Source organism: Apodemus sylvaticus, chromosome 2 (genome assembly GCF_947179515.1).
Source record: "Apodemus sylvaticus chromosome 2, mApoSyl1.1, whole genome shotgun sequence".
NCBI lineage: Eukaryota > Metazoa > Chordata > Mammalia > Rodentia > Muridae > Apodemus > Apodemus sylvaticus.
In genome coordinates this window covers 22,765,757-22,778,212 of record NC_067473.1, presented here as the reverse complement: position 1 = coordinate 22,778,212, position 12,456 = coordinate 22,765,757, and the positions used below count along the sequence as shown (strand labels likewise).

The 12,456-nt window shown below is 38.8% G+C and overlaps 1 protein-coding gene across 2 annotated transcripts in view; it reads right to left on the bottom strand.

Moving 5' to 3' along the window:
• Positions 1-12,456, bottom strand: part of Cdk14 (cyclin dependent kinase 14) — a 557,511-nt gene that overhangs the window by 227,090 nt on the left and 317,965 nt on the right. For both annotated transcript variants that reach the window (XM_052173165.1, XM_052173164.1), the window contains exon 9: positions 5,997-6,117. In XM_052173165.1, the coding sequence (XP_052029125.1) occupies positions 5,997-6,117 (121 nt within the window). The remainder of the gene's footprint in view (positions 1-5,996; positions 6,118-12,456) is intronic.

Genomic DNA, 12,456 nt, shown 5'->3' with positions numbered 1-12,456 from the left:
AAAAATTAAAGGGATTAACCTACATGTGGCATTCCTTAATTTACACATTATGAGATTAAAACACAGAATCGTATTGTACCCATGCCCTGCTCCCTCATGTAATATGAAAAACTCTTGAGCTAAAAATTCTAATTTCAAAGGCAAAGGCTGTATGGTCATTCCTTAAAAAATTATAGTATCTCCCATCTCATTCTCATAATCCGTGGAAGTCTTGGATGCTACAGCCTAATAGGAACACGAGATATTTAATTTAGTCGATTTTCAAATCCAAAAGGCAATAAGAATACGACTTTCAATATTTACATAGTTTTATGTTTCCCAAGAATTTCTTGGAATCATCTCGTTCCAGTCTCCCAAGCTAGTGAGGCAGCTGGTTGCACAGAGGTTATAATAACGTCATGAAGCTTCTTCGTCTCTGTGACTAGCCATTTTAAAACCACTCACGAATCCATTTGTGGGTAGCCAATTACATTGCCAGTGGTGATTAAAAAATTAGGTGAAATTTAATTTGTCTTGCAAATATTTAGCAGGAAAGACTACATACATATTCATCCTATATATTGTCATTACTACAAAGTGGCCAAATATATTGACTGAAATACAGTTTCACAATCAGACAGGGTTAGAGAGACGCACTGACCAAAAAAACCTTCCAATAATACATTTTCTGTAGAAAGTTTTGGTAAACAAAAGTCCTTAGGTATGACCTAACATGAAAATATATCAATTCCCTTCTGACTGAAATCTAGAGCCAGTTGTTGCTCTGGTGCATTTTAAGTCATATGGCACACTTAGATTCTTTGCACCCATTGTTCTCACAGAGGTATTAATTCTTGATGGTGTCATTCTATGTTGATGAATTATATGGCAAGTCAAAATTTAAGAGGCCTCATTAGATGTAAAGGACTACAAACTATGGCTGCCTCCTGGACCAGGTGGGTCTTTCTGTGTGGCTGTCTTTACCTAGTTCTTCTGTTCTGTTGCATCCCACTGTCAGTAAGCCAGCTGGAGCACGCTTTATTTCAGCACTGCTTAAGCACTATTAGGGAGCTGTTGAATTCCACAATGAATGTTTCATATCTTTCTTGGCCTTGTGACTGCAATAATTAGAAAACATGCAAACAATGTTGACAGAGAGATGACTGTTGTAGCTCAGGAATTCAAAATCTCATTTTTCCTTGACACTGATTGTAAAAATGGACTCACCCACTTTACCAGAAGTGAAAATCAGGTAATGACTAGGAGTTGGGGAAATGCATGTCAGTGTAGATGGCAGGATCGTGAAAATGGATTCAGTTCAATGATTACGCCTTGTTTCCTCTTACGTATTCCTTGAATATAATTACATATTAGAAGATATTGGGATGAAGCTATCAGGAGAGACAGGAAGGAAACAGGCACCTGAGTGAGAACCAAAGGCACCCAAAATAGTAGAGCTACAGGAAAGACCGAACATGGGCTGAAGTATAATATATTACAAAGCACTTTGTTTACATTTTAGAGTTACATCAGTAGTAAAATAAGACCAATTTCTTAGAAATCTTATGAGATAGTAGAGAATGTTATAAAAACGGGGTGCTGAGGAGATGACCCTGGAGTCTGTAGGCTGGTTATCACCCTCATTAGATCACTTATCTTTGCAGTGTGTTGTTTACTATACTGCATAATAGGGAGGTAATTTAAAAGCACAGCAGGGCTTAGCTGCAGTTTATAGTTAATGAAAGTAACTATTACTATTACTATTATTATTGGTCAAGTTTTCAAAATAACATAGGCCTTACATAGAATAAATTATGCTCAGGGAAGGACATATAGCAAGGTTCATTTATGGCTTTCTCTTAAAATAATGGTAAATAAACCCAGGTCTTAGGAAATTTTATTGTATAAATTGCCATGGTCCAAGACAGAAAGATCAGCAATGATAATGACAGGACACTGGATATTGCCAATACAGTGGCCACTAAGCAACGTGAAGCAATACCAGAAGGCCTTACGATACTTAATAAATAGGCAATATTCTTTCTAATGTATTAAAATCAATTTTAATGCAGACATTTCCCTATACATTATGACTTGCACAGAGTTTTTTCCAAACCACCCAGCTGCTACAATGTCAAATAAATTCATTTTCATCTGAAATCAGAGAGTAATAGAGAAAAGGCGATTTAATATGCAATCTCATTATGTTTGACAGGCTTATTTATAAATGATCTACCCCACATTTTGACAGGCGTAGTTAATATGTTAATTAGCTTTAAAGATGATGATAGGAAACGCCTGGCACGCCATCGTTCTCTGCATACTGTGTTGGGGGACACTGCGGTTGATACCACCGCTCCCTTTAAAGCACAAGGCCTTTGATGAGATGATCATTTATTAACAGTAGATAATTTAGTTATCTGACATTAAAAATTAAACCTGTAAAATAATCCCCAACTGTGTTCTGCTTTTGAGGATGTGTGCAGCTGCAACCCAACTCTGGGCATCTGAGAAGGAATATAAGCTTATTTAAAACAGCAGGCTCCACAGTAAGAGCTGCGCTTTCCAGCAGGCGAAGGGCTACACAGATAGTTGCCCTCGCACCCACGCTTCTCTTCCTGTGCTTTTCAGAACCCTGGGAGCCTCTCTGGCTTCAGAGCTCAGCAATGATGTCCTGTGCTCTGACTTTCAAGGAGCTACAACCTCCAAGAATTAGCAGACTTTGTACACGAGGCGATGTTCAATTTGATTCTGTTGCTTCGATCTTGCTATACGAAGGGGATCAAAAGGTATGGGAGCTACCTGGGCCAAAGTCTTAATGCGCTTCACGCATTGCCTTGGTGCTGGAGACCTACAGGAGAAGCTCCTAAGAGTGCCAGCTCTGATTTCTATCACATGCTGACAGTGTTACTGCATATGTGTCTTCATTAATATTTTTAGTGCCTGTGGCCATTTAAGCCCTCTGTAGGGATCATCAGTTCTTAGTTACTGCCCTAAAGCCCCAGGACAGTAAATGAGCTGTAAAAATAGCCTGGAACTCCTGCCACCTGCCTCCCTGGGTTAATATTTGTATTTCTTTTTTGGTGCAGCTGAGCCATGGTTCAATTACAATCCCATTTCCAGGTGTCTGAATATCCTGCATCGATGCGATTGATTATGCAAAAAATCAGTGCCCTGTGAATGTCCCTCTCATGGGAAAGACACATGCATTTTTACCTGACTTACAGCAAAATAGCAAAACAGCTTTTAGAAAATTGCTAGGACTGACATCAGATTCAGGATGACAGGCATAGCATAGATATAATTTCTAGGGCTTGGGACTGAACTGTAAATAAGCATGGGGGACTGCTCAACCCTGACACATTTGCTAGTTGTTTCTGGCAATGAATAATCTTGGCATGGGAACAAAAGGGCATTTGGGATCCGCTATTTTCTATCAGTTTTCCCCATTCCTCTTAATAACAGGCTTCTTTATATCCTACCACCATGTCTCTGTTCGAAGCCAATTGGCAGCATGTACCCAAATCGTCACTCATACACATGGGGTAGGGTCAGAGTAGGGAGTGAAATGGGACAGCTTAGAAAACCAACAATGTAAGAAACAAGCATTTTAGCAAGTCAGAAGCCACTCTGTACTAGATACTATAAAGAACATTTTCCCAATTCCACCCACCTTGTGGGTACACATGCATGCATATGTACATACGTGTGTGTGTGTGTGTGTGTGTGTCTGTCTGTCTGTGTGTGTCTGACTGTGTGTGTGTGTCTGTACTGGTAAGTGTGTGAATGTTCATACCTATGGTGGTCAAAGGTCACCCTTGAGTGCTGTTTTTCACGAAGCTCTCTACCTTTGAGGGAGGAGGGCAGGTCTCTTACTAGCTTGAGCTCTTCAAGGAGGCTAGGCTGACTAGACAATAAGAGTTCAAACTCTGCCTGTCCAGAATATTCACAATTGTACATTGGTTTTGGGGCTTGATTTCAGGTCCTCCACCTAGGCAATAAACCAAATTCATGCTGTACATATGTGTCAGTGTGTATGTATGAGTGCAGACACAAATGTGTATCACAATGAGGCCAGAGGTCAGTGGTGTCTTTGGTGTCCACCTCAATTTTTGAGACAAGGTCTGGCCTTGAACTTGGAAATCATTGATTCACTAAGTTGAGGTCTAGTGTCCCATCCATCTCCTCATCCCTTGTGCTGGGGTTACATATATGTACCACCATGCTAAACTTAGGTCATCACACTTGCAAGGGCTTCATAACTGAGCCATGTATGTAGTCCCTTAGAGAACATTTTTAATGTTACCTTTTCTCATAATTGAGCCAAAGGCACAGGAAGAACAGTTTCTTATGTCCCGGAGGGTATAATCTTGACTAAATTGCCAAGCAACGAAGACAAAACTGGCTCTATACCACAATTATTTCAAAACTATGTTTTATTAGTAGAAGCCTAAGCTGAACTCACTGAAAGACTAAGTATCTCCTCATGTAGAAAATAAGGAGGAAAACATTTTATCACTCAAGACTGTGATATGATTACTGTTTGCACTGCCACCTCTCAGCTAACAGTAGCAAGGGATTAAAAAGACAACTAAAACATACCCGGGTGTGTGCACTGGCCTCTACCTCCAACCTTCCCTGATTAGAACTAATGATCTCAGTATCTATGTTGCTCAAAGATATGTCTATCCTTAGGAAAAAATATTAACTGAATAAAGAGTAAATAAACATTAAAAAGCCAACATCAGAAAATCTGAGTGATGAAAAGATGCATCAGCTCAGCCACTGAATGACAGGTGGTGATATTTATTCTTGGGACCTTAGAATATCATTAAAATATAATTAGATTTATGATGAGGTATATACATTTATGGTAACAAATCTTCAGGTGTTTGAGTGCCTAGATTCTTTAACAATGCAATTGAAAGCCATATATTTACAACCTAAGATGATAACTATGTGCTCATAAGATGCTGCAAATTATTTCTGTGGCTCCACAGAGCAGCAAGACTCACATCTAGGGGAATCTTAAACACACATTTAAAAAGTCCCCATGTTTTCCATTGCAAAGAGCCTGATTATTTTCTTAATGTATTGTTTTTATATGAAATATACCAGGTAAGAAGCTAGGACTCATTAGTGTCTAATTTTTAAAAGCCAAGATTGCTGGGGATGAGCCAGAAGTAACTACACAAGAGGAAAATAAATAATACGCACTGAAGTTTTACTGAGGCCATAAACATTATATGATCATGGAGCTAAATTCTAAATACAGCAGCGCAATCATTCGGGAACGATGCCTTGGCTGTAAAATAGCCACAATCTTCATGAATTATTTTACTTCAACCCCAACTGTGACTCTAGAACAGGAAAAGTCCTGCTTAATACCCACGTGTGACTCTCTCCCGAGTGTTAAGAGTCAGATTCATTCCCTTTGATGATTATAATTTGTACATTACATAAACAGGAATACAGAGTAGTTTGCCAGTATTAACAAATATGGAACAAACATTACCAGTCATTTTAATTCAAGATTTTTTAATAGATGGTGAACTAATGCATGAATTGACACTATTCTGAAATTATCCGATATTTTTAAAAGCTTATGGTATTTCATTTTGGAAAATTTAGTATCAATAGCTTTTCATCAAACCAATTATCAGAGCTTTATAGTAAATATAAACATTTGTCTCCTAATTCTAGGTCTACTGCTCTTTGAAGATACCCACTTGCTTGTCATAAAATAAACCATAAATTATGACCTCACAGAAAATTATAGTTCTGACAGTCAGACAAAAAAGCCTCTGACCTTCTCCATCAAGAACTATTAGAAGGCACCATCTGGAGCAGACTCTGATGAGGTCCCATTCCCAATCAGATTTTAAAAAGGCAACAGTACAGCCACACACAGGCAGGACTCCCACACCATTAATCTTTGTTCAAATTGTTAGTTGCTTGTCTAGGTTTGGCCTAGAAAAATTATGGCACGCAGATTAGATAGGGTACCCATTTCTTACCACATGTCAAGGCAGGTGGAATATTCTGTAGAGCCCAGGAGAACATCTGGAGGTCTGTACCACAAGGTAACAACTTCATTGGAGTACGTGTGGCTAGGAACGGATTTTGCTCTTGCCAGACCTGTAGGTTAGGGCAAACAAAGAAGCTAAGTGGGCATTAAAAGAATGGGTGCTTTAAATTCAAATATTCCATTTAAAAATTTTAAGCACCACTACTATAATTCAGATATGTGAATGCAAGTTCAAGGTCAGCACACAGTTTGAGGAGAACATATTTAGTCTCTATACTCTGAAGACATGCTAATAATCATCAATTTATACATACTGCAAATACAGCATTAGTGTTGTAAGTCTGATAAAATATTACTAAACAAAAATCGCAACTACTCTAGAATCTCCTGAGTACTTCATAGTTCTGTTTTACAGAGCTATAGCTCTGAGAGTTCCTTTTTTTGTAAGTCATGTCAGTCAGGGTTCTTTGGCCAAATAACTTGCAGAAAAGATGTATTAAAGATAAAGTCTCCCAGCTATACAACTGATCAGTGCTACCAATGTTTGTGGGCCTATTGAATTTGCAATAAGAAAGTGCAATACTTTTCTCGATGAACTAAACCAAAAGTTCTTATGGTGTGTATGTTTCTCAGAGACTAACAAGGGGATGCACACTGGGGAGGTTTATCTGAAAACCAATGAACTCTATAATTATAAAGCAATGATGGAACTGGCACATATAGATGGTGAGAGCAGATATCAAATTGCAATGGGGAAAAGGCAGCAGTCTTACTTTAATTGAAATTGTATGTGAAATTTGACCTTATAACCATAAATATTCACATACAGACACAGACTGAAAAAAAAACAAACAAACATGTATCCACATGTCCTCAGGGGTTTACCTCTGGAATGTGAGATTATCCATTTTTAAAAAGATGTCAATTATGTGTTTAGTGGAATAGGCACATGGGTGAGGGAGCCTTTGGAGACCAGATGAGGGTGTCAGATCTCCAGCAGCAGGAGCTACAAGTGTCTGAGAGCTTCCTGATGAGGGTGCCCGCAGCCAACCATGGCCCTCTGCAAAGCAGTATGTCAGTACAAGCTCTTAACTGCTGAGCCACCCAGCCACTTTCGTTTCATTATCTAGTAAGGTAAGTTTTTTCTGAGTGTTTTTCCAAGGCTGTATGTCATGACTGTCTAATTCTCTTTGAAAAGAAATGTTTATTGACAGAAGCAATATGGCAGATCTGGAATGCTCCCTTGAGGCCCATTTGGTAAAGACCAGTTCACTGGTGAAAGCATTACTGAGAGTTGATGGACCTTGGGAAATGAAGTCTAGAAGTACACAGTTGGTTCACTGGGAGAGAGCACTGTCTTAGAGAGCATATCAGGGTAATAGCCTTTCTCCCTTGCTCCCAGTGAGTAGCTGAGTAGTTTTCCTCCACCATGGGCTGTCTGCTGTGATATTCTGCCTAACCATAGGTCCAGTAGCAACAGGACCAAATCATTATCAACTGAAACTTCTGAGACCATGAACAAAAAGAAACTGTTCCTTCATCTAAACTGACCATCTCTGGTAGTTTTTCCACAGTTATTTGACAAAGATAGACAATGACTGTAAAGAATCTTTTATCTGTATTATGCTTAAAGTGTAATATAATACAACACTTTGGCTGGGAAATTACTTTAAGGTGTTCATTTCAATGATCTATAAAAATTATCAGCAATGTTTGGGAACATGAACTTCTTCCTGTTTATTTATTAACCATAGCTGCTCATTTTCGGATTGTAGGTAAATTTTGAGATTAATATGACAGCTGGGAAGGCAAAGAATTGCTATTAATTCAATTATCATTGTGGTTGATTATTCTACAGTACAATGTTTACAGTAAAATGAAGATATACTGAATTGGTTATATATATATCCCAAACAATAAGTATAGATGTAAGACATACACAAATATACTCTACTATACACACTATTTTTGCACATAAATAGAAGTATTCCCAAACACAGATTCCACGTAACACATTCTTTGCCCAGTAAAGTATAATCCTACCTCAAACCACACAAAACTGTACTATGGAGAGTGTCTGAAGGGTTTGGTAAACCCATCAAAGGTCTTGTCCTTAAATGACTGCATTTTCATACAGAAACCAAAGAGCTTATGACAGGTCTGGACCTAGGCTCCGCCTTATCCCTTCCCTCATCCCGTCTGTGGCTGTCAAGTAAATGGGATGGCACCCATGCGGGATACTCTTGCTTTTCCTGAGGCCTTACTATCAGACAGCTCAGACAGAGCCAGGAGAATGGAAAAAAACTGAGATTTCCTTTGACAGATTAGACAATCAGGCTTGTTATTAAATAGAATATGATATCCTAAGATGAAAAAAAAAGAAAAAGAAAAAGAAAAGAAAAAGAAACCCCAAATGCCCTAAATATAATGTAAATCAAAGCTATCATATGGGATTGCAGATCAAATGTGAGTTGTGAAGTCGGTTAAGTATTTGGGGAAAATACAAACAGAAGTTCCTATTCTACACATTTTCTCCCTTCTCACATACTTTGGTCAAAGAAAGCCACAGCTTTGAGGTTCAGAGATGATTGAAATGAACCTATTAACTTTTAAAAAACAAACTACAATGGTTCCCAAGGAAGCATTGCGGATGAGTTTTCAAGATTTTATAAAAAAGTTTTTCAAGTGGATTTGCTCATAGATTTCTATATAGAAAATGAGGTTATTTTATCCCAGAGTGCAGTTTTCTCAACCACTTGAGAAGCTCTCTTATCAGCATTTTTGAATATAATCAATTGAAAGCTGTTAGCTCTAAAGGTGTACCATACATTTGTGAACAAAGGTGTTCACTCTAAAGAAATTTATATTTATTATTATAAGAGAGATAAATCTTATATTTTTCAAGAAAGACCAAATTACTTAAACAACGGTTCATTAAAAAAAAGAGTACCTTGAAATATGACTTTCTAGTGCCATTTTCCCAGATGATTTTGGTAAAGACCATTCTATGTGTTTGTGAGGTTCACAAATCAAAACCTGCTTACTCATGCAAAATTTATTAAACTCCATCTTTCAGCTGCAGGAAAACGGTGGGACAGGATTAATTAGCACAGCATGTGTGAAAGCTTTCTCTCTGTGTTCCCTGTCAGTTGCTATGGTTACACTACAGGAAGAGAGCTACACTACCTTTTAAAAAACATGAAGTTCATGGGTGATTATCAAAACTTATATTAATGTTTAGTCTGAATTGAAAGTTGAAAAGAAATGTGAGATGCCAACCAGATGAAGGCAGCTTGCCTGTACAGTGCGGCCTGGCTGCTGCGTTTGTGCACCTGGAGAGGGCACAGGCGCCTATGGGCCCCTTTACTGGCTCTTGGAACAAATGGATGTACACAGCTTTTGTGTTGCCACTTCTAATGGGGGGCAGACCTGAGAGTATAGAAGAATGTTCTGCTATTCAAGAACTACTTTTGACAGTTCAAATTTGGGATGTCAGTATCCCTGTGCAATAGAAGTAAAGGAAGTTTTGTAGTTAACAATTTTCTAAGAATTCCTTTCCCCATGTTTGTAACATTGCAAACTCAGAGATCTGCTCCCATGTTGAGTTTGATCTTATCCTCTATCCTGGTTAAAGAAGAAATCCCAGGACAGTGTTCTCTATATTTGTATAGAGAGATGAGACAATCAACACCAAATAATGGAGACTCTGCCGCTCTTAATTGCTATCTCTGGTGAGTTATAAACTGCTGATTGCTTTTCTGATTTTAAATTTTTTCCTTTACTTCTGTTCTACAGATTTCCTGTTAACCAGGAATGACATGGCATCCCTCTGGGACCTTATTATGTTTGTCTCATACTTGTTTTGTACAGGCTGTACATTTAAATCAGCATCTTGAAATGTGGATATTCATGAATTGAAGACTTGGGTGTGTAATGCAATGCTTAGAAGCAAGGCTTTTAGGAAGAGGTGGTTCATGGGAACTTTGACCATGAATGCGTTAATTCATGGACAGACCTGTAACTTGATGACACTATTGGAGATGGTGTGAAACATGGACTGAATGTATGATGTTTTTTCCTGTTCCCCAACCTTCTCAACAGTGAGCTGAACAGATTGGCTCTAACACACAGCTTTGCACCTTGATGCCATGCCTCAGTAAGACATCACAACATAGTCACTCGACTTGGACCCCTGAACTTAGGAGCTAAAATCAGCCTTTTTTTTTTCTTAAACTAGCAGTTCCTTACAGAGCTGAAAAATGACATTCATAGGTGGTTCTCAAATGCACACAGGTGGTTGGGCATGGTGAATAATGACTTGCTTCTCTGACTCTTTTTTTGTTAAAGTTCTTAACATGTTTTCTTATACAACATTTTTCTTTATTAGAAGAGGAATTTTTCCCATATATTATATCCTGAGTGGTTTCCCTTCTTCCATTCCTTCTCAACCTCCCCCATCTTCCCTCCCTTATGGATTTATATCTTTTATATCTGTGTTTACCAAAGAGGCATCTAATGGATTAGAATAAAATAAAACATAATATAAGAGGCTAAAACAAAAAACAAAGAAAATGACGTAGGACTAACCAAACACAAGAGAGCAAGAAAAAACACAAGAAACAGATATAGACACAGAAACCCTTTATTTACACAGGAGTTCCATAAAAAACACCTAACTGGAAGCCATAATATGTATATAGAACCTGTAAGGTTAAAAAATAAATAAAAATAAAAAAATGAAAAAAGATGCCCCAACGGGATCTTATGAGACAAGGAACCTCTGAGGATGCTATTGAGTTCATACTGTGTTTGCCGTTTCCTGCGGGGCATGCAGCTCCCTGTAAGTGGAGTTGGGTTCCCCAGAGAGACTCCCTTGGAGGAAACTAAATTATATTTCCAAATGTTTATCAGCTGAAGATTGCTTCTGGGTAGAGATGGGGCTTTTGTCCAGTCTTTCAGCTCTTAGACTCTATCTGCTGCAGACACATGTACGCCTTTCGCATGCTGCCTCCATCTCTGTGTGATATTTGCTTTTAATTCTCATTCACAGGTGATTTCCAAAATTTAAACCTTTGATTCATACTTACTTCTCTCCAATTGTTCCGCATCTAATTATTTTAAAAAGATGAAGATCAGGAAATCATGTCTAATTTGTCTTTCCTAACAGTTTATGTCTGTCTGTCTGTCTGTCTGTCTGTCTGTCTCTGTCTGTCTCTGACTCTCTCTTTCTCTGTCTCCACTCCAGATTTTATTCCACACTGTCCACCTTCTGACTGTTCCACATCCCATACCTCCTCCCCACTCCGTCTCCATGAGGATCTCCCCATGCCCACTACCCACTCCACTTGACCTCTAAACTCCCTGGAGCCTCCAGTCTCTTGAAGGTTCGGTGCATCATCTCTGATAGAACACACACCAGACATTCCTCTGCTGTATGTGTGTTGGAGGCCTCATATCAGCTGGTGTATGCTGCCTGTTTGGTGGCCCAGTGTTTGAGAGATCTCAGGGGTCCAGGGTAGTTGAGACTGCTGGTCCTCCTACAGAGTGGCCCTCCTCCTCAGCTTCTTTCAGCTTTTCCCTAAGGGTCAGCAGCTTCTGTCCTTTGGGTGGATACAAATATCTGCATCTGACTCTTGCAGTTGCTTGTTCGGTCTTCTGGAGTGAGGTCTTGTTAGGTCCCTTTATGTGAGCACTCCATAGCCTCAGTGATAATGTCAGGCCTTGGGACCTGCCCTTGAGCTGGATCCCACTTTGGGTCTGTCACTGGATGTTCTCTATGTTTCATTTTTAAAAGAAGAATTGTTCATAAAATTTTAACAGAGATTTTTGTGCTGATTCAGATTTTTTTTTGTCAACTTGGCACAAGCAAGAGTCATCTGGGAAGAGGAAACTTCAACTGAGAGAGAGAAAAAAGCCTCCTCAGATTGGTCTGTAGTAAAATTTGTGGGGGCATTATTATTATTATTATTATTATTATTATTTTGTTGTTGTTGTTCAATGATTGATGTTGGAGGACCCAGTCTACTGTGGGTAGGGCCAGGTTTGGGCAGATAGCCCTGAGTCATATAAGAAAGCAGGTCATGGGTAACAAGTTAGTAAACATTCTTCCTCCATGGTCTCTGCTCTCGTTCCTGCCTTCAGATCTCTTCCTTGCTTGGCTTCTTGACTGGGCTTCCTTCAGTGATTGACTGAAACATGGAGGTATAAGATGAAATAAATCCTCACTTCCTGAAGTTTACCCTGGTGTTTTATAGCAGCTTCAAAAAAGCAAACTAGGACAATTTTCAAAGAAAACAAGGACGCTCACATAATTGATCTTAAATTCAGGACTTTATGAAGTGGATATTTCTGGTTTCTTTGGAGATGCAATTGTGTTATGTGATGTTTTTCTGGAAACCGTCATGAAATGATATTTTGCTGAAGCAAACTTGTGAGAGGATGATTTGCTG